Source organism: Helianthus annuus, chromosome 6 (genome assembly GCF_002127325.2).
Source record: "Helianthus annuus cultivar XRQ/B chromosome 6, HanXRQr2.0-SUNRISE, whole genome shotgun sequence".
Lineage (NCBI taxonomy): Eukaryota > Viridiplantae > Streptophyta > Magnoliopsida > Asterales > Asteraceae > Helianthus > Helianthus annuus.
In genome coordinates, this window is record NC_035438.2 from 133098008 (window position 1) to 133121282 (window position 23275).

General features: G+C 40.5%; 2 protein-coding genes across 6 annotated transcripts; both read right to left on the minus strand.

Moving 5' to 3' along the window:
- Nucleotides 1–263: 263 nt before the first annotated feature.
- LOC118479629 (plectin-like) lies at nt 264–3209 on the minus strand. Its single transcript, XM_035974261.1, has 5 exons — nt 3014–3209; nt 1809–1940; nt 1451–1734; nt 550–780; nt 264–468 (listed from the first exon to the last, which is right to left on the minus strand). The coding sequence occupies exons 1-5, from the start codon at nt 3207–3209 to the stop codon at nt 289–291; spliced, it is 1023 nt and encodes a 340-aa protein (XP_035830154.1). The 3' UTR covers nt 264–288.
- An 11321-nt stretch (nt 3210–14530) lies between these two features.
- On the minus strand, nt 14531–22944 carry LOC110884598 (protein PSK SIMULATOR 2). Of its 5 annotated transcripts, none has more exons than XM_022132319.2 (13): nt 22787–22944; nt 22578–22649; nt 20150–20463; nt 19513–19608; nt 19349–19430; nt 18259–18352; nt 17153–17250; nt 16991–17060; nt 16584–16712; nt 16315–16478; nt 15577–15653; nt 15459–15503; nt 14531–15135 (listed from the first exon to the last, which is right to left on the minus strand). In XM_022132319.2, the coding sequence occupies exons 1-13, from the start codon at nt 22817–22819 to the stop codon at nt 14781–14783; spliced, it is 1629 nt and encodes a 542-aa protein (XP_021988011.1). In that variant the 5' UTR covers nt 22820–22944; the 3' UTR covers nt 14531–14780. The 5 variants fall into 5 exon arrangements, with proteins under 5 accessions (XP_021988011.1, XP_021988010.1, XP_021988013.1 ...); XM_022132318.2 differs by having other exon boundaries at nt 16315–16434; nt 16528–16712; XM_022132321.2 differs by lacking the exon at nt 16584–16712.
- Nucleotides 22945–23275: the final 331 nt, after the last annotated feature.

Genomic DNA, 23275 nt, shown 5'->3' on the forward strand with positions numbered 1-23275 from the left:
TTCTCCACACAAGAGAGGGACGTATCATAAATGGAGGCTACGGCCGCGTTCAGGCGACCTTCGGTATCCACGTCCCGAAAACCGGATCGCTCTTCGATAACACCGCCTATGGACATGACGTTCATATGGGAAATGCAACGATTATAACCAGCTTTAAAGCCAGCGTCACGAGCACGCTGCTTGACCAAGTCCAAACCAGCTGCGGTTTCAGGAGCATCCATAATGGCCTGAACAATCTGCAACACAAGGATAATAAAGTCAGCATATGGTCAACCTTTGGCTCAAACATCACAACATACTTACACGCGCGATGCCATGACTCCGCATCCACTCGCGATCAGCCTCCAGCTGGTTAAAAGAAGATGCCAAGGCATCCTTGGCCTCAACAGCAGTGTTAGCTCGCTCTTCTGCTGCAGTCATGCGGGCTGTGAGGTCAGTGACCGCGACCTCCCGGGTCTGAACCTCAGCCTGTCAAAGAGCAGGAAACAGTTTACTCAGTAAACATTCTCAAAAAGCAGGGAAGTATAAAACAAAGGTAACAAGTCATACCTGAAGGCTGGCAACAACCTTACCCAAGCGGGTACGCTCCGCGTTCGCCTCTTCCAGAGCCTTCGAAGTGCGGTTTTCCCTCTCTTTGGCCTCATCAAGGGCCTTCGCAGTACGGGCCCCCGTTTCCTTGGCCTCTTCCAGCGCCTTAACAGCCAGGGCCTCTGCTTGTTGCGCTTTAACCGCAATTGCCTCAGCTGCAGCTTTCTCTTTGCCCAAGGTAACGTTCGCTGCCTTGGCATTCGTCAACTCCTGACGAGCACGAAACAGATTGTCATTCTGCTTCGCCCAAGATTCATTCCACTTCTTGCGCTCATTGGAATACTTTTCATTCCAACTCTTGCGTTCATCAGAAAGAAGTTTGGCAAGAGTACGAACCTGTTTCAGCTGAGCAGTGGCAGCCCACTCCGAGGTCTGCTTCTGCTTCTCAAAAGCAACTCTATCCTTCTCAAGCTACTCCGCACCCGCACGAGCAGCCTTGACCAACTCTTCCGCTTCGGCCCGCAAGCGAGCAGCTTCATCCTCTCTGCGGCCTAACACCTTGTAGTCTTCCAAAATGGCGTTAGCCACTATGGAACTTCCTACTAGCAAGGTGGAGAGTTGATTGATGCGCAACTCACGGGGGGGCGGCACGGGCACGTTCCACTTCAAAGGGGGTGCCCAAACCACCCAGAATCTCCTTACACGCAGAAGGGTCGTTGGAAATATCATCCCCCTGCATAACAGTCCAGGGGGGTCGGTGATAAACAGTACTTCGACCCTGGGTATAGGTGCGGTAGTAATACTCCAATTCAGACTCCCCAGGCTGAATTGGAGGCCCATCATAACCCGCACCACCGGCAGACGAACCGGTACCCTTCTCACCAGCAGGAGACTTCTGCGGCTCAGCATCATGCTGCCGCACTTCAGCATCAGTTTTTTGCGGTTCTGCATCAGACTTTTGCTTCCCAGAATCAGAAAACCGCAGACCCAAATTGTCTCCCTCATTGGGAGAGATCAGATTGTTGGACGAATCAACGGTATCGAATATCTGGGTCGCGACCTTCTCTGCGGTACCCTCCATCCGCACGGTTGACTCAGGCACCACCTTGATAGGAGTTGTCGAAGGTTCCTCAGTCACACCCGCGCCCGTATCATGCGGGGGTGACTCCGGAGCATCAAAGATAGAAAAATCTTTATCTTGAAGCTCTGCAAAACAAAGTCAAATAGCTATCAAAACGCAGGTTGTACATAACACTTGACACAAGCTAAACAACACTTACCAACAATAACCGCAGGTTTCTTTGATGTCGGACCAGTCCTCTTAGACTGCAACCTCTGACGTTTCGGTCCACCGGCACCAGCGGCCGTCTCTTCTACTTGCCTCTTCCCAGCACCAGACTGCGAGCCCGCAGCTGTACCCAAACCCTCAAGGGTATCAGATACTATCACATAATCCAAGTATCTACGGAAAGAAGAGTGAGAGATACCTGCTGCCTGCGGTACCAGATGAGGCACAACAGTGACCTCCGGTATTTTCTTTTGGCGAAAGCGCACGCCTTTCACCGTTTGCCTCTTAGGCACACCCTTCGCGTCAGGGTCCCCTAAGGCCCCAAGATCACCTGCATGGAAAACATCCAAAAGGTGGGTCAGTGAAACCATTATTGTTATCACAAGTAAAAAGGATTCTTAAATATACCTTTGCCCCGCGGCAACTCAACTGACAATGCGGCCTCAGTAGGCACCCGGAAGTTATCTCGAATGATAACATTAAACTCCTCCTCGCCATCCGCACAAACAACTGTTTCAACCTGACCCTGGAAATCCGGGGCAAACATCCTCCATAAGGGAGCATCCTCTGATAGCAAACGCACAAGTCAGTAACGCATACGGGGATAAGAAAGTTAAACAAATGAAAAGTACGTACCACCACTTTTCTCCCGCACCACGGGCTTTGACTTCTTGTTCCTCCTTGTCAGCATCATGTGCAACACCCACAACTGTGTGTTGGTCAACTTCACAGACTCAATGGTTTGCAACCGCGGAAACCACTCCACCGTCTTCAAACTTGGGACCGCAATGGTCTCCGCTATGATTGTCTCGGTCACATTCCGAAACGTCATATTTGCAACAATGGCAGCAGCCTTGATGTAAAAGAACTTCATCTTCCACTTCGTCATCCCCTTGGGAGGAGTCATCAGTTTGGGACTACCCTCTCGTTGACGGAAGGAAAAGAACCCCAAGGACACCGTCATTTGATAAAACCGTCGGAAATCTCCAACGGTAGGCTCTATGCCAAGAGCACAAAAGGTGAATTCAAAATTTCGAATCCGGATGATACCAAACGGACTCAGTTGAGAAATGTGGACCTTGTACCACTCCAAAACCTCGACAACAAAAGCAGTCAAAGGTAACCGGAGATTACAGTCACCAAAAAAGTCTGCCCACATGGTCACGTAACCGGCCGGAGCATCGGCACCGGTGTCACCCTCCGATGGGTAACAGGCCCCATATTCAGGGGGCATTTGGACATCAAGAATCAGACGATCAAAGGTCTTCTTGGTCCACTTTAACACCGGTAAACCACCACCGGCGGCTCCCCCCTCTTCTTCCTCCGCCACCACCGGCGATGAAGGCTCCAGGTTTTCACCCTCCACATTGTGTGGATTTGACGGTTCAGCCATCAAGAATATAAAAGATGTACACTAACAACCTCACCGGAATTTTCAACAAATATCGTCGGAGAAGACAAAGGAAAGGTTTCTCTCACCGGTAAATTTTTGAAATTTCGAACAAGTGAGGGGAAACCACGAACGGTTTCCCCTTATATACCCATCGCAATTAATGCGGAGGGAGAAAACGAATCATCACGTTCAAAAAGAACGAATTGCGCGACACCACGTGTCAATAGCCGTTTTCGCTGACGGTTATCACGCGCGCGTGGCCGCCCACGCGCCTGACATAGGAGACGTTTACACTCCTTGCTACAGTGCATTTAATGCCTCGGGCAGTGCAAATGTCCTTTCATTTCAGCACATGCCAGAAAATCTCACCAACTTCCACCAACTCACACGTGCGCTCAGCCACGTATGCAACAAAAAGCGACTACTTTATCCAATTACAAGCGGCATGCGGTTTCTCTGGTATACCGCACCATAACCCATACCGCATATCGTTTTTTTTTTACATACCCCTAAAAATAGGCAAAAATATATATCTCCACACTATAAGGGGGTATAATACCTTTCCGCACTACCCACGAGCACACGTGGAATATGCGGAAATGACAAACACGAGCCCGTTCAGGTGTGTCAGATACTCAGAACCAGCGTTGTTCTTTGGACTGAACCGCATCTCAGAAATAGGTAAACCGCATTGCCTTCATTCTCTTCAAGCTTCAAATCCCTCCTGTCCGGTTCACAACCGCAGAGGGTACATGAACACCTTCTTTAACTTGAAGAAGGAAGGGAATGTACGCACGCGCACATCAGCAACCCTGACTCCTGAACCTTCAAGAGCCACATCCGAGCAACACACCCGTTTCGAACGAATATGGGAATGCAAAACTGCAGACACTCATGAGTCACTGCGGACATAACCATAGCTTCCGGAAATGGTTGCTACGGTAGAGCCACAACTAACTCCACATCGACGGACGAAACTACTCCAAGGAAACCTCCTCGGTACTGGAGCGGGAAGGAAGGAGCCTAAGGAAGAGATGCGGACAAGATCCCTAATGATCATACGAGCCCTTGTCGAACAACAAGCGATCAAACAAGCGATAACAAGTCTGCTTATGACTTTGTTACCCTACTTGTACGTTGGATAGAATAAACAATGATGGGCATTACCATGCCTATGATCATGTTTATTTGACCGTTATCCAGAATCACATTGTTCGACCAAACATGGCCAACAATGACGCAAGTACCCAACGTTGCTCCCACAACCATGGCCAACAATGTCAAGCAACGAGGTAACCGCAAAAGACGTGCGGTTACTTGAGAGCTAATGGGAAGAACATGAACGCCCCACGAACGGAATCATCATTAGATATCCAATCATGGGAACAACATGCTCTCTTCTTCATTCACCACTTCAAAGGTTGGGTCGAAGTTTGTGCACACCTTCAACCACATCTCAAAGATTGGTTCGAAGTTTGTACATTTCCTCCAACTAATTCCTACAGTTGGTTCGGCACACCAACAGGTGGCAACTAGCCAAAGGCTGAGAATTTCGCATCAGACGAAACATTTTCACCAGTACAGAAGAGGCGTCAAATGACCCTTCCAGACCTCCAGCTTGATCTACAAACTGAAAAGACCATCCACATGGTCTAGGATCTTCTCCAGACTCCAAACTACCTTCTAAACACCATAGTCCAGTACTCCTCCCACATACAACTTGTATGTGGCAGCAACACTAGACTGGGGGGACTTGAAGGGGTATGGTCCCAGATCTCGCGTCAGCATCGACCGCGAGTGACCATTACCCTTATCAAAACCCCCACCAGTTAACAACCTACTTGTGCCCATGCGAGAACGCATCGACACAAGGGGTGAATCCAATCTATCTAGTAACGAAGGAGGACTTACATGGAACATGAGAACGGTAGAGTGATGCGACATAGCATCACATCTGGTGTATGAAAACGGAAGTATTCACAGCGACGCGGCCTCGCACCGCGTCCAGTGAACACTTCTATCAATACAAGGAAGCTGGATAACAGTAACAGTCACCACAGGCGACGATGCGGCTAGCACCGCATCTCGCGTATTTCTTGATCACTAGCAAGAGACGCGATAACATCAGATGTTACCGCAGACAGTGATGCGGCTAGCACCGCATCCTATACGCTCAACAAGTGGGACTGACACCACAATGCAAGTGGAACCAATGGCAGTCACCTGTCAGATCTACGGAAGCGACAGACTGACGTGGCGTCGTCTCAACGGCCGACATGTCTGACACACCTGCAAAGGTGCAGCATGCCGTCAGTCTATCCATCCACCTCCTCCTTCACTCCTCGGCTATAAATACCAACCCCAAACCAGGTTTGAGGTATCTCTTCACAACTCCCTCACTACTACTACAATCTTACTTTGCTTCCCAAGCAAACTACTGATTCTCACGCCGGAGAGTGGTAACAAGGAGCACCCCCCACCCCATCCTCCTTGTTACGAGTCACGGCTTGTTTCCTTGTGCAGGAGATCAACCCACCGGTGATCCAGCCAGCGATCCTCGAGAGGAAGGGATTAACCCTTCTTGACGAGACCAGTGAGTTAACCCTGCCCGGTTAACCATTGTTTCATCAGTAGCCTACAGACTTGAGTTACCTCCTGAACTTGGAAATGTTCATCCAACCTTTCACGTGTCCAATCTCAAGAGGTGTTTAGCTGATGAGAACCTCCACATACCGCTTGACGAAATTCGTGTTGATAAAACACTGAAATTTGTTGAGAAACCGGTGGAAATCATGGAACGTGAAGTCAAGTGGCTTAAACGTAAGCGCATTCCTTTGGTCAAGGTTCGCTGGGAATCTAAACGTGGACCCGAGTTTACTTGGGAACGCGAAGATCAAATTAAGGCGAAGTATCCGCATCTTTTTCCACGAGTTTCCTCTAAATAAAATTCGGGACGAAATTTCCACAAGTAGGGGAGACTGTAACATTTGTGCTTGAAATCATTGTGAACAATTCAATTGTCAATTAAACAATGTTATTTGATCCCAATGTTTGTTTGGTTGTGTTTTACATTTTTCATGTTTTGACTTTTGTTCGATTTCAAACTCTACAACGCTTTCTTGAGAATTATACGCAAACTGGTGCGTAAACGTACTCAGTTTAATGCGACAAATACTCCGGAACATCAACATATACTCAACATACCTTAAATAACCTTTACATAACTTAGAAATAAGTTTTGAAGGCTTTGGTATGGCAAAAACAAGTTAATTCGCTTACAGGGACTAAATCTGACAAACTGCGAAAGTATGCCAATTTGAACTGTAACAAACATTCCGGAATATGACCATAAGTTAAACACACCTTAAATATCCTTTACATAGCCTAGAAATAGGCTTTGAGAGGTTCAATGTGCTAAAATAAACTTTTGGGTCATTCAGGGACTAAAAGTGTCAAAAAGTGCACAAGTTTGCACTTTTGCGCATAACTTACGTTCTGAATACATCCGGACATCCAAAAATTTATGTAAGCATCATAATATTATGCCTTAGTGCTTGGCATGAGAAAAATCCATTCGTCGCGCAATTTGGATCGTTTTTCGCGCTTATGCGCATTCCGTCGTAATTAACCGAACATCGCGATCGTACGACCAAACGAACCAACATCCGGCATATTTTTGAGCATGTTTCATGTCCTCAATGTTTAAGCATCATTTTAGGGCCTTAAAGATGGCTTAACGGGCCTTAAACGTGTCGGAAATGGCCTTAAACCATAACAGGGACCTAAACTGTCAATTCTGAAACTTGGTTTCTGATCAGGACTCCCAGGCGGGGCGCGTAAGACCATGTCTGAATCTTACGCGGGCCGCGTCAGACTTACAGACCAGATTCAATGTTTTGATCCACTTGCAGCAACCTTTCGATCACCCAAAGGGCAACGCCACGTGTCAAAACCTTATGGTGGGGGCAAAATAAGCCACCACAACTTCGCGACAAGTGTACGGGTTGGATCGTGGCACGATATTCAAGAAACGATCCTAACGGTCTTGCTTTTCCTATAAATACCCCCCCTTGGTTAAAAACCCACAAAATCTGATCTAAAGCTCTAAGTTGAGGCCTTTGCTTCATACCTGAGCTCCTGGATCGAGATTAGCTTTCGGGGACCCTTCGTAAGTGTTCTTTCGTTCTTTTATTCGCTTTTCGAGTCCGAAAGTCAAGCTATGTTTGACTTTCTGCGTTGACCAGCCTATGGTCAACACAAAGTTCGTTTGAACTTCATAACGTGAGCGTGATCACGATGGTTATAGTCCCTAGTGACTACACCTACTGATCACCACGTTATCTAGGCTCAGTGACGAGTCGTAGTTTCGGCCAAAATGCGCATTCTTGCGTATTTTGTAACCAAACTACTCATAGGTATCAAAACCGTTTGTTTTGATACCAAACCTGTTTTCTAAACTTAGTTAAGCATGTTTTAACATGCTTAGCTCGTCACTTTTAGTTTAGTGCTTATTTAGGGTCGTAAGGTAAGCGATCTAAACAATCGCTTATACCTTCAAACCCGACCCATTTGGTCGATCATTAGGATCCGACCAAACACATTAGGTGACCATAGCTGTATAGGGAATAACCTTCCGAGGTTATACCTTATGGTCACAATGTTAGGCGTTCCAAACGCGTTTTACGCGAACGACGCGTTAAGGTAGCATAAGCTACCTAAACGGGTCGTAATGGGTCGTAAGCACTTAGGATAGGTTTCATTTTAGAATGTAGGCCTTGTTAAACCATATTACACGAGTCTCTATACTCGTTTGGTTTACGAACCCTCATTCTATCCAATCTTCCGAATTTGGTCCGGTATATTAATATAGCTACCTATTAGGTGCCGTTTGATATTCCGTGATCTCTAGCATTGTGTGATTATTACACAAGGACTTCTAAGCAATCTCAGGTGAGTACATAGTCCCCTCCTTTACTGTTTTCCATACTGTTTTGGGGACAAACACATGTGCCTACTTGTTACTTTCGTGCTTTCCTGTTTTCACATCATATACTTGCTATGCTCATTAGTACACTATTAGTACATGATTTACATTACATTGTTTCGCTATGTATGTTTACTTAGCATACTTAGTACATTGATTTACGTTACATTTCTGCTATGTGTGTTGACTGATAGCATGCTAGCACATTGATTTACATGACTTTTCTGCTATGTATGCCCATTGTGTGCGTACTTAGTACATCATTTTACACTACATTTTATGCTATGTATGCCCATTGGGTGCGTACTTAGTACATTTATTCATCACATGCTCACATTTTGGTATGACATTTGGTTTGTTCAAATTATACAATGTACATTCATTAACACCGATCATGCCACCTGTTAGTAGGTAATGGTACCATAGGACTTGACAACTCCCATTCCTGAAATCTCGGGTTTGTTTGGATTGGAAGGAATGACCGAATACGATAAACATAACACATGTAGACCTTTAATTTGTTTAAAGGTCTATCACCACAGTCACAAAGGCTTGAATGTATGCATTTTCACAATACCACATAAATGTTTGTATCAGTATAGCATGCATTTGTTCCACAAAACATAACTTTGACTTTAACTATGTTTAATTCAATACCCTGTTTTTGTGCATTTTTACCTATGGCCTAGTTGATATATTTCACATGCCATACATAATATTTCGGATACACATTATATGATTTACAGTAAACATAAACAATTTGACAATTATATACACACTTGGTGGTTTACATTAGACGTGAACAATTTTGATATGGTTTACACAATAACACTTGACAATTGATTTATACACGAACAATTTACATGGTGGTTGGTTTGGGTAAATGGTTTGAGTAACGTGGCGTATGAAATATGATACAAACATGGTGGATACGCCGCTGGTACTTCCTATATATAAATGTTTGTATAATATTACCTATCGTAGCATTATTCATATCATTTCAGTTTAGACATATTACGTTTTACACAAATAACATATTCTTCACAAGACATTATTTTTACAAACAACTTATCTTATACAAACTCATTTTACTAGGTTATTCATTTAACCTTACATTTTATTTATACATATCATCTGATCTTATCGTTTTTCACAAGGTTTACAAAACAAAAAAATTTACAAGGTTCATGACTGACTGTTATTAAACGTTTTCTTTAAACTCAAGTCATGAATCCCATTTTCACCAAACCTATGTATCTCACAGGCATTTTTATGCTGACGTACCTACTTTCACATGTGTTTTCAGGAGCTATCGCTTAAGATGACGATTGTGACACTAGGGCGGACCTGTGCCTTAGAGACATAAAACGAAGATAGACTTAGTTTGAATATGTTCTGAACACTTTATTTCCCGTTTAAAGACAATGTAACACGCTTGTTGATAAATAAAATATAACTTTGTATGCCATAGTTGTGAAACAATTAATTCTGTCTCAACACTCCTCGACGTTTCCGCCGCGGTTGCATGTTATACGCGGTCGGGGTGTGACAGAAGAGTTGGTATCAGAGCCAATGGTTATAGGGAATTAGGTTATTAGTAATGCTTTGACCTAGACTATAACTTTCTAGGACCCTAACACAAGTTATCTTGTGTTTAGATTTTAAAACATGCACTTCACCTATCCTTAGGTGATAACCACAACGAGAACATCGATTCCGAATCCGCTTTGAAAATTAATCATCTGTTCTTGGATGATTGATTACTAGGTTTTTAACCCTCTGTTATATGGTTTTGAACCCTTTTGAATTTTCAAAATCTCGTCAAAGTTTTGGGTTTTAATAGTGTGAACACGTGCGAACTGGAAGAGTGAATGCCTGTACCCTGAGTTTTCTGTCTAAGGCTAGAGTGTTCGTACAAATCCACATAATCGGACCAGTCACTCTTACCTGGGAACTCTTGGGGTGAGTGTTCACTTATAGGCAAACATGTCTTCGCGATACATTATTATCGACCCATTTACTTTGATTAGACATTGTGTGTCGCTTGCTTGCTTAGCGATGCATAACCACCATCTTTGCTTTTGTTGAAATTGTTTCATCTCATTCTCTTCATCCAATCGTCTCACTCGTTCCTTTCATGTTTTCCTCTTTTAGAATGCCTCCTCGACGCGACAATCAAGTAGCAAATGCCGAACTGGCAGAAATTATTGCACAGCAAATGGCTGCTGCACTTCCAAATCTCTTTGCTCAATGGAACCAAGCCAACAACCACAACAATGCTCCATGCAATTTCAAGAGTTTTAACTCGGCTAAACCACTCAAGTTTAGTGGTTCTGAGGGAGCAACTGGGCTTCTTCAATGGTTCGAGAGCATTGAGAATACATTTCGTCACGTGCAGTGTCCTGACAATCGCAAGGTCGAGTTTTCTTTGAGTGTGTTTCAGAAGAGGGCTCTTACGTGGTGGAACGGGGTTATGAGAGATCATGGCGCAGAAGTGGCTAGTGGTGAACCCGTTGTTCTTGATTCTGTTCTCCGCAACTGCCAGTTGAACCTTAACAACCATCTTTTTCCTATTGACCTCACGCCTATGCAACTTGGAAGCTTCGAAGTTATTGTGGGTATGGATTGGTTAGCCAAGTATCGCGCAGAGATAGTTTGTTTTGAGAAGATCATTCGCATGCCGCTTTCGTCAGGTGAGATCCTACAGGTTCGTGGTGAGAAACCTGCTGGTGGTCTCAAACTCATGTCTTGCTTTAAAGCTTGGAAGTATCTGCGAAAGAACTATGTGGCATTTTTGGCACATGTGGTAGCAGATAAGGGCAAAGGTAAGTCTATTCAATATATTCCTGTTGTTCGGGATTATCCTGAAGTTTTTCCTGAAGAGTTACTTGGTCTACCCCCAGCACGCCAAGGCGAGTTCCGTATTGATCTCGTACCTGGTGCAAATCCCATTGCCAGAGCTCCATATCGTCTTGCACCGTCTGAGATGCAAGAGTTGTCTAAGCAGCTGCAGGAGCTCTCTGACAAAGGCTTTATCCGTCCTAGCTTTTCACCTTGGGGTGCTCCCGTTCTTTTTGTCAAGAAGAAGGATGGATCTTTTAGGATGTGTATCGATTATCGTGAGTTTAACAAGCTTACCATCAAGAATCGATATCCCCTACTTCGCATTGACGATCTCTTTGATCAATTGCAAGGCGCTTCTTATTTTTCAAAGATTGATCTGCGATCTGGATATCATCAACTCCGTGTGCACGAAGAAGATATTCCCAAGACAGCATTCTGCACAAGCTATGGGCATTATGAGTTCACAGTCATGCCATTCGGTTTGACTAATGCTCCTTCTGTTTTCATGGACTTGATGAATAGGGTCTGCAAGCCTTATTTGGATAAGTTCGTCATCGTTTTCATTGATGACATTTTGATATATTCTAAGACGCGAGCTGATCATGAGCAACATCTTCGTCTTACTTTAGAACTCCTAACGAAAGAGCAACTTTTCGCCAAATTCTCCAAGTGTGAATTTTGGCTTAAAGAAGTTCAATTCTTAGGACATGTTGTCAACGAACAAGGTATTCATGTAGATCCCTCCAAGATCAGTGCGATTAAGGATTGGGATACGCCTACTACTCCTACGGAAGTTCGTTCTTTTCTTGGTCTAGCGGGTTATTACCGCCGCTTCATTGAAAACTTCTCAAAGATTGCAGTTCCTCTAACTGCTCTAACTCAGAAGAACAAACCCTTTGATTGGGGATTCAAGCAAGAAGAAGCGTTTCTGACTTTGAAACAAAAGCTTTGCGACGCGCCTGTCCTAACATTGCCTGAGGGCAATGATGATTTCGTCGTTTATTGCGATGCATCCCTTGGCTGCGTCCTGATGCAAAGAAACAAAGTCATAGCATACGCATCGAGGCAGTTGAAGATACATGAGAAGAACTACACCACTCATGATCTTGAGTTGGGTGCAGTTGTTCATAACCTTGTAAAGTTTCTAAGTTTCTGTTTAAACCGCGACGACATGGTACGTATTGAGACAATGGTAAGCACATCAGTGTACAGCCGATCTGTTCAGATGGGAATCACCCCAGTTCGTTCAGTCGCCCGTTCGTGACGGTGCTTGTGTCAGAATTCATACTCTGGTCATCTTCTCCGGCAACAATCCTTCTCCAAACCAACTACAGACTAATCATGATGTCTATAGTCCATTTAGACCCAGATCTCACCGTTTTAGGTAAAAGTTATAAGAAAAGATGAAGATAAACATAAGTTTTGGTTGAAAAGTCTAGATTTAGTTAAGATTCAGTGTAAAAACATATGAAATTCCTTAGATCTGAGCTTGATCTTGAACGGAATGACATCACTCAACAGTTTGTACAAACCGCCATGGTGACGTCACCCTCAAGAGCTCGAATCTCAGAGATTTCATGGTGAAAAGTGAGATTTCAAAAGAGAATCACGTAGAGAATAGCATGTAGATCAAGGATGTACAAGAATCTAGTGTAAAACATACCGAAATCGTCGAGAAATGGAAGAAAAGTAGGAGTGTGTGCGTCTTGGTCGAGTTAGGCTGTCACATCAGTGAGAATGATGTGACCGGCTTATTTATAGTGTCAGAGAGAGTGTGTGAGGCGGTGTGCACAGATCGGATGGCAGCTCGGTCGAATGGCCATCCGATCGGTTGGTCATCCGATCGGATGCCATTCGGTCAATCCCATCCTTTCCGCGTTCCCGTCTTTGATTCGTTTTGCGAGTTAGTTTAAGCGTTGCGTTGCGTATTATTGGGTAATAATATCACATAACTAGATTATATCATTAACACAAAAGTTTCCATAGTTTCCGCCAGTGACAAGACTCCAGTCCCTCGTTCAACAAAGTCTCAAGTTTCACGAGCCTCAAGAGTCAAGCACCAAAGTATCAAGAATCAAGAATCTAGATTCCAAGCATCAAGAATCATAGCTTCCAAGTATCAAGAATCCTAGTTTCCAAGTATCAAGCATCAAGAATCATAGTTTCCAAGTATAAAGTATCAAGAATCATAGTTTCCAAGTATCAATTATCAAGAATCATAGTATTAGATTCACAAAGTATCAAAAGTATCACATATCTCATACTATAGGGGCTAAAAGTGACAATTAGCTAAAAGTCTAGGGACGCAGGCGTTACAATACCCCATGGTCTGAATGGGTGTGTTTTATGAGAAATGTAAGAAAAAATCTACACCATTTGATCTATAATCTAATGGTTATTATAATGTCAAATTTGTAAATAGTGTTTACCATTAAAATAATTAATTTTCTATATTAAGTGTATAAAAGTAAATTTAACATTTTTAAATTCAAAAACTCACATGCAATGCACATGCAAGTTCTCCCGTCTTTTTTAAACGTCAATAACTTTTTATACGTAACTTTTTTTAAAACAAATTACACCATAATAACGAGTGTTTTTTATCTTTATTTCAAGTACTATATTGTTATACTAATATAGAGAAAAAATTACATTTCGGTCGGATGTTTTAATCCATGGTGTTTTGTCTATGTTGTTTTACTTGTATAGTGATTCAATGCGTTGTGTTTTACAGTAAAACACCATGAACGTACATAATACAACATAACGTTGCAACTACCATTGAATTCAGTAAACTACTTATAGTGAAACACCATGAACATATATAAGACACCATAACATTGCAAATACCATTGAATTCAGCAAACTACTTACACTAAAACACCATAAACGTATATAAGACACCATAACATTGCAAATACCATTGAATTCAGCAAACTACCATTTCTTATGCGGAAACACCATGAAACTAAAATAAAACACCATAAAAACAAGAAATTATACAAGTATACAAAGACACCATTCCATTAGCAATTAAAAAATATCATTATATTCAACGAGCTAACTTTTTTCTTTTACAAGAGATCGTAATCTGTTTAGAATTCCTAAAAGAAAATACCATAGAAAACAAGATTGAGAGATTTAATATAAATGGTATTTGCAATGTTATGGTGTCTTATATACGTTCATGGTGTTTTACTATAAAACACAACGCCTTGAATCACTATACAATTAAAAAAACATAGACAAAACACCATAGACCAAAACATCCGATCGAAACGTAATACATTTTTCTCTATATAAGTATAGCAACATGATACTCATATTAAAGATTAAAAAACACTCATTAGTAGTGTAATTTTTTTATAAAGTTACGTATAAAAAGTTATTGACATTTAAAAAATACGAGGGGACTTGCATGTGCATTGCATGTGGGTTTTTGAATTTTATCTTTAATTATGTTTTTTATTAAATTACTTAATTGTTCTTATCCTAATAAATTAAATAATAACATGTATCCTCATCATGTTCTTTCTTATCATTCTCACAAATATCATCTTTATTACATGATCCTAAACCTATGTATTGAATTTCCAAGTCTTTATCTCTAATCATTTCTTGTTTGTCATTTACATCTATTTTACCAAATTGGTTCATATCATGGACTAGCCGCCCTCTCTCTTCCATGTCGGCGTTTATCTTACACCACGGAGTTTTTGTTCTATCGCTTATGCCCTTAGCATTTACTTCACATCTTTCCGAAGTAAACTCACCATGCTTCTATTTGATGCAAAAACTTCAGCACGTTTCTTCTTCCCCACCGTCTCAAATGCTTGACTTTTGCTTACCCCTAGAACCACCATTCTATGTTCCGTCACTTCTTCCAAAAGATTAGCGTCCTCTAGTGATATCTTGGCCCGTTGAAGTTGACCATTAGAAAGCCGGGTCAACCCCTTTGAAGTAGGTAATTGACCATTCGCAGGGTTACATATTAGACGGTGAAGCAAGATGATTAAATCAAGTATAGATTGGTCCATTTTGTGTTTATCCGCGTGATATAATGTCTGCAGCCGGATTGTGTTGTTCCCAAACTCAAATCTGTTTGAATCAAACTCTAGTTAGCGTAAACATAATCAATTTTAAATCATAATTAAAATTCTAAGAAAATGACAAGAAAAAGGATATAAGAATGGATAAATGTTTTCAAAACCAGACCGAAACACCGGGTTTCAACTTTTTTTTCTTTTTCAAAATCTTATTTACTAATTAAAGTATTTCCATATCTTGTTTCAAGTTAGTTATTATATAGATATAACTTCAACCGGCTTTTAAACCACCGAACGATCCAACTAGTGAACCGGTAAGGCATCCAGTTTAAGATGACTGGCCCGGTTAGAAAAACATTCGAACGGATCACTTACCCGGTGTTTGCCCACTCACCAACCCACCCGAAACTTTGATGCACTCTACCAACACAAGAAAGTAACGAGTTAGTAAACATGAGGATTATCATCATGTTGGTGTAAAACAGAAACGTACTTTGTGGTACTAGTAGCCATAGGAACGAGCCAATGAAGTGTCTTTTCCATTTCCGCCTTAATTTGAGGCATTGTCATCTAAAACAAACCACAAATATGCATCCCGTAAATATTCATAAACAATACAATAACACACTCACTCAAAGGTGGCAAAATGGACGGGTCATGCTAGCTTTTCAATAAGGATTGATTTGAACTTGAAGCGCTAATCGTACAAATTATATACATCTTCTACATATTTAACTTTACAAAGATTTTTTTTCAATAATAATATTTTTTAATAAAGTGATTTATAATATTTTATGCGTTATAAATACAGTTTCGACAATTTCAAACCCCTTTGACTCACTAAGAGGTTGTTTGTTTACCTCTTAGTGAGGCTCTTAATGGTTCAGACCTCTTATTGGTTCAGCACTTAATGGTTCAGACTGTTTCACGAGCAGATGTCTGAATGGTTCAGACATTTGCCTCTGAATGGTTAAGATTTATACAGAATCTGAATGGTTAAGACCTCTAATCTGAATTGGTCAGACATTTGCCTCTGAACGGTTAAGCATTATACAGGCTCTTAATGGTTCAGACCTCTTACTGGTTGAGCACTTAACCATTCAGATGTTGACAAACAACCCCTAATCTAAAAGATAATTTTTGTATTTGAACCATTGAAGATAAAAACATAACCTGAATTGACCAACAATAAGTAAACGGGTCAAATTGCCACCTATACTTAGTTACCTACCACTTCTGTAGGATCAAGAGCTTGTAAGCGAGCACGTAACCCTGCCTTGACACTGGCTGGTAAACCGTGGTATAATGTGTCCCTCACATTAGGATGTAAGCACGTCGGATGAGATGCCAGCTGCAAACAGTTATTGAATCCCATCATCCCATGTATCATCAAAACTGTAATAACCACACACAAAAACCTTACAAGAATCTGAGGTTAGCTTACAATGTTGTCTATCTGAGTTATTAAGTTTGCATAGTGTAAAGCAAGACCAGACACACCTAATCTTTCGGGTGTTATGTCAGTCTTTTTATCATTCTTTTCGTCACTCTTTGCTAAAACTGCAGCTGAAAATGAGCTTTCGGGTGCTAGAGCATAAGAATTTCCTTGTTCTTCTTTTTCCGGTAAATCTATTAGATATAATAACTTCATGATATTGCATCAAAATTCCTGAAAACTTTAGGATTGAAAAGACTAAAGAGAGTAAACTTAAAAAACGTAGAAAAAATAGAACAGTTCGAATGGGTCGAAAAAGTGCAATCAAATGCTAAATATACATCAGGTTTTGTTAGAACTCAAGAACCTAACCCATTTTGACTTAACCCGCTTCCACTGATTACCAACCCACCCATTTTGCCAACTCTAGGAATGAAGCACGTAGTATAATTTTCAAGTAAGTTGCAAGTACCATATTTATCAAATGTCTCTGCAATTGCTTGGTGAATGAAGGTCACAACATCTACAAGCTTCTCCACAACCTACTACCGGAAAAAGCATCGATAAAAAGCTACACCGTTAAGCGTAGACATGTATTTTTTTAAAAGATTGTATACAAAAATCAAGCCCATACCTCCTCCATACTTTTTGACCATAGAGATTTCTTTATCAAGCTCCTCACGAGCTTCCTTTGATGCTTTAGCTCGCTTTGTAATATCATTGGGCTCTCTCCTATAAAGAACAAAATGTTTTTTGAACAACCAAAACATACATAGATTGATAAACAATTGGAAACCTCTATTATATTTACTTGATGGAAGAGATATCTACACAAATTTACATTGATTTGAAAACATAATAGAGAAACCATATATATTTCCACTTATTGTGCGTGTGTGTACTGAAGGTACAAGTGGCAGAGAAGTGGGCCAATAGGCGCTCAACAGGCTGTATCAGATCATGTTTCGCGATGAATAATCGCGCAGGGGACAAGAAGTACACAAGGACACATACATGGCACCAATCAGCGTGCGCCGACCACTGCTCCATGATCTCCATTCAACTGCTGATGACAGACCAGACAACAAGGACAATCGTCAGGACACGTGGATCCATTCAACGTGCGCCAACTACCCTCTCGTCTGAAATCACTAACGGTCGTGACAGAGGAGACAGAATAGATATTCCTTGTTGTCGACCTCAGGCCCAAGGCCCATCTCCTTCATCGATCACTTCGGCTATAAATAGAAAACTTCAGCTCCATATTTAAGGATCATATCACAATCTTGCTCTCTCACTTAATACACACACTTTATTCCTCAAAACAAGTTCTTATTCTCACGCCGGAGGGTGGTTACAAGAAGAACCCCCTATCCCCTTCATTGTAACGAGCTTAACAGTGTGTTGATTGTTTTGTAGGATTGACGAAGCTGTTCATCGAGTTCAGAAGAAGATTAACCTCATTTAGACGAGACACAAACCACAAGCTAATCTCCGGATTAACTTGGTGTTTGTTCACCCTCATACCTATTACATTAAATGTAATACATAAGACGCTTTTAATGGTCTCTCTGTCTCCCACTATATGTGATTTTCTTCCATGGACTACGCACAAGTGCTAACACGGTTCATTTCTCTACTTCAATTTTCTTTCTGTATTGAACATACACACACATATATAGAGGGACATAGTATATAACTATGTACACCATATAAATTTTTTTGATGTTGATAAGATACCTTTTCGATGAAGATGCAAAGACTTAACTCCATCAAGCTTACGCCGATAAACTTGTTCAAGTCGATCCAAAGCATGATACTCATGGTATAACTCCTGAAAATTTAACTTTTTAGCATCGTGGACAATATGTCTAGCCAAAGGAAGGCTTAAAGTAGAAATGGAAAGACTTTTCGAGTAAAATGATCTAAGAGTGTTTGTTACATTTAAAGTACACTTTGGTCGACATTCAACCATTTCATCTCTACTATTGCATGCTATATTTTCTATTTTAGTTTACCTTTTTGATCCGTTTAAGATAGGGTAAGGTTCATGCGAGAACCACCTTTATTGCGAGAACCGCAAGAACCAATGTGAACACAACCTAAAATAGCTAAAAAAACCTAAAAAAACCTAACCCCCACCCCAACAAAAAACCTAACCCCCTCCCAAGCTAAATGCTAAAAACTAAAACCCCAAAAAACCTAAACAAAAACCTAAACCCCCCCCCCCTCCCCCCCCCCCCTCCCCCCCCCCCCAAGCTAAAATGCTAAAAACTAAACCCGCAAAAAACCTAAAAAATCAAAAAAAATATCTAAATTTTTTTTTTAATATTTTTTATGTGAAAATCGCTACTTTTAGTAGCCAAAAAAAAAATATTTTCTTTTTTTAAATTTAAATTTTTTTTTTTTGCTACTAAAAGTAGCGATTTTTCTATAAAAAATATTAAAAAAAAATTGTGTGTTTTTTAGCTATTTTTAGGCATTTTTGGTTGTGTTCACATTGGTTCTCGCAATAAAGGGTGGTTCCTAATGGATCTTTGTCCTATATATATTTGTAAAAAAGTCGGGATTTAACTGTTAAGAAAACATCTTTATCATTTAGCTTTAGGGTTTGGTTTTTAGCATTTAGCTTGAGTGGGGCCATCACACTATTGTGGTTTAGTTCACAAAATTCACCTTCCCTGAGGCGCCATCACACTATTGTGGTTTAGTTCATGATTCAATTGTTTGTTTGTGGTTGCTTTTTTTTAAACTCTCCTAACCCATTCATAAGTAAATTTGTCACTATACCCACCTTTATATTTAAACAAATCAATAGCAAATGACTTACAGAAGTACGCTGAGCCAAATTGACGAGCCCTTGCATCACAATTTCAGCCTCTTCTCTTGGAATTTTGTTTGGTAGATATGAGCTTCATAACAACATTAAAACATGTTCAAAAGTCATGAAAGCAAAGAGATCAACATTCATGCAATTCGCAATCTGAGCCTTACATGGTTAACAACACACGATCCAAATTGTGCCATTGACGATCTTTACACATATCTCCAAATCTCACCACTTCTCTAGAAAAGATTTCAAATTCCTCTCTAAAAGGACAACATATTACGAAATGAACATAAAAATGCCTCAAAAAGTCGACAAATACATAAAGATATATTCATTCCAATAATAGGTGTAGGGGGGATATGGGAAGGTCGGGTCCGGGGGGGTGTTAAAATGGTTTGGATGTGTGGTTACCATTTGGTAAAACTGATTGTGATTCAGATTTTCTGAAAAATCATCAAATTCGGATAATTAGGAAACATGTAGTTTTAAGAAAACCGACTATTGACATGAAAGTAAAATTACTTATCTACATCTAAACCAATTGAATATGCCACTTTACTCAGTATTCAAGTAGTAATGATTACTATGAAACCACAAATCCAAACACCTCCTAGTTAAAAGTACAAAAACTATCATTAAGGAATAATCCAATATTTAAATAACGCAATTTAAATTTTGTAAACACTTGAGTATGTCATGGACGACTTTAACCCATTTTCTTTTTAGCTCACCCATTGAGCCCATATGCAACAAGATACAACAAACCTGTGCCGTTGTAACGTCCTACGATGATGAAATTACCTCTTGTCAGCTATTGCAATTCTTAACAGCTCCTTTTTATCCGTAGAAACCAAAAGTTGTACCCCTTCTAAAAGAAAAGTCTCATTTAAAAGAATTCGGATGTTTTCATCCGTAAGGGATTCCATCAAACTGAAGCCTTTAACGATAGTGTTAGCCACCTCAAATGCAAACATAGATATTTTAAACCTTCTTAAATCTGAATCAGGTATAAAGCCACCATAAGAACGTAATTCTACCATGCTGCTTCCAAGAGTGTCTAGGACTTCGAAGCCAAAACTACCAGCTTTACCAAGAAATGTGCTTGCATAAGACGGCTACCATGATTCAAGAGCGGAACCATGTTAGTACAAGAACATAATTAGGATCTGGTTAAATCCACGTTGCCAAAGGCACAAGATGCACTCAAGGTGCATAGGCCTCGCCCGGAGAATTAAAGGGCATTTGACTGATAACATAGGCTTTTGACTAATAATCCAAATTGAACTTTTTTATATTTTAGCTAATGTATTGTAATTTACCTAATTAACATGTATGACAAACATAACAAGAATCAACTCATTGATAATGTTGGAACAATCGCATCGAGCAAACAACATAAACACGAAGATTTATGTAACTAATCACTAGTTACGAACTCTATATTATTATGAACAAAGACCACACATTACAAAATTCCTAAATCATCTATATATACTAAGGGTATGTTTGGTATGTAGCTTTTAGGAGCTTCTAGCTTTAAGCTTTTAAGAAAAAACTCCTACTCAATAAAAAGCATTGTTTGGTTGAAGGAGCTTGAAGCTTTTAGGTTAGGAGCTTGAAGCTTTTGGTTGAACGCTCCTACTAGTAGCGTTTAGAAGGAGCTACAAGCTTTTCGGGGAAAAATGACTATTTTAACATCTAAATATAATGATGCACAAACTTTTTATATTTTTAGTTATGTTCATTTTGGTCATTTTATACATTTTATTAAAAGCTTCAGCTACTCTGCCAAACACCAAATATATTTAAAAAGCTACAGCTACTAGCTACCAGCTACAGCTATCAGCTACCAGCTTCCAACCACCAGCTACCAGCCACTTTAGCCAAACATACCCTAAACAATACTTGATCACCAAGTAATAAAACCTATCCTAACTATACCATGACACGTAATAACATAATCTCTATAATTATGTAACTCTAACCAACTAGATAAACATTAATTAAAATCCGTAACCAATCAAGATTAATCCAACAGATAACCCAATGAAAAAAAAAAGATGGCAGATTGCAATACTTAGCAAACATATTTACACACTTCTGTACCATACCCGTACCCGTACCCGTACCCGTACACTACAAAGAGTTTATTGTTTATTGTTATAAAGAGTTTATTATTTTATCATTATAGTTTATATTTTGAGTGAGAGATGTTATATAGGGTGTCGGTATCGACACTAGTTATTCCAAAAAGGGATAATTTCATATGATTCATAATCACAGAATACTAAAAGTCTAAATCTTAGATCAAATATACTAGTTTTCATTATTAGACTTATACGTAGTGGGGCGCCTCATCACGCCAAACTCAAGTATAACGCCCCATGGCGCCCCTGAACACCATTACGGGGGGCGCCATGGGTTGAAAATCTCTCCTTCTCGCGAAATGCATAACTGCGTGTTTCATCCTTCCCCACTCACACACATATATATACATACATATATAAATCTCCATACATATATATCCCACTACACACTCATGTTATATAAAGCCCCTCTCTTACGTGTTTCGCCACTTGTCGCATAAAGCCGCTTTATGGGCGTTATGCGACACGTGTCGTGCCACGTCACACAGGGGCTTTATGGGGCGTTATATCACTAGAGTCCGTAGTCATAAAGCCCCTACCCATCATTACCTAATTACTAATTTTCATTTTTATTAATTAATTAAAAAAAACACTAACTATTTCTTAATTGGTCAAAACCATAGCCCTCCTCCCTCTCAAGAAAAATCACGCCGCTATGGCTATGGCGCCACACACAAAATTGAACCCATAGCGCCACCCGTCGTGGTGTTCGGGGTGCTGTCAGACAAAAAGACCCAAGCATAACGCCCCACTACTAAGGCTATCCGTAGTCATAAAGCCCCTTGTGGGGCGTCACACAAGGGCTTTATGGGGCGTTATATCACTAGAGTCTGCCCCTACCCATCATTACCTAATTATTAATTTTTGTTTTTATTAATTAATTATAAAAAACCATGGTTTATTTTGATTGGTCAAAGGTTGAAAAGCAAAGCCCATAACGCCGTGAAATATATGGCGCCTCCCCCCCTTTTTTCCCCGTAACGCCGCCCGTCGCGGTGTGCAGGGCGTTATGGATTATGGATGAAAAAAAGCCACATATGGCGCCCCACTACATATGCACTAAGGAACTTATGACTTTTTACCTTAACAACCCTAGCAGGGGTAGAGGGCTTCAGTTCTCTTGAAAGGGAGTAGAACAGTTCATCGTCCGTCATCTAGAGAAGACCACCATGCACAGAAAATTTCAGATCATGGTGAAGGTATTTGATCTTCTACTTGTTGGTTTAAACTTGTTATTTTGTTCTTATACAAATATAAAAAACACACACACACACAAACACAAACACAGTACCGGAGAGTGAGATGACCGGGTCGACGACGACATAGCTGTGGTCGGAGAAAGATCTGTGAGGTGTGGTGTTCCAAAGGTATCTAATATAAAATTTAAAAGGCTTCTGGTTTTGTAGCCCTTTTACTTTGAATTCTTCTAAAGAGAGAGACTTTTGAAGTCATCAGATTTTGTCAAGTGATAAATCTTTGTCCATATGTTAAAAAATCTAGTCATCAGATTTTGCCAAGTGATAAACCTTTGTCCATATGTTAAAAAATCTAGGTTTATTTTGTTAGTTACGTCTTTTTATAAAGAGTAAATTACAACCAGTGTCATTTATGTTTGTATCATATTATAACCGGTGTCCTTTAACTAATGATATTACAGAAGCTGTCATATATGTTATCAGTTTTTAACACGCTATGTCCTTTAGCGCTAACATAGTTATTTTTTTTTTTTTTTTTTGTTAAGCCTTAGTGTTTTACCATATGCATCTCACATGAGGACAAC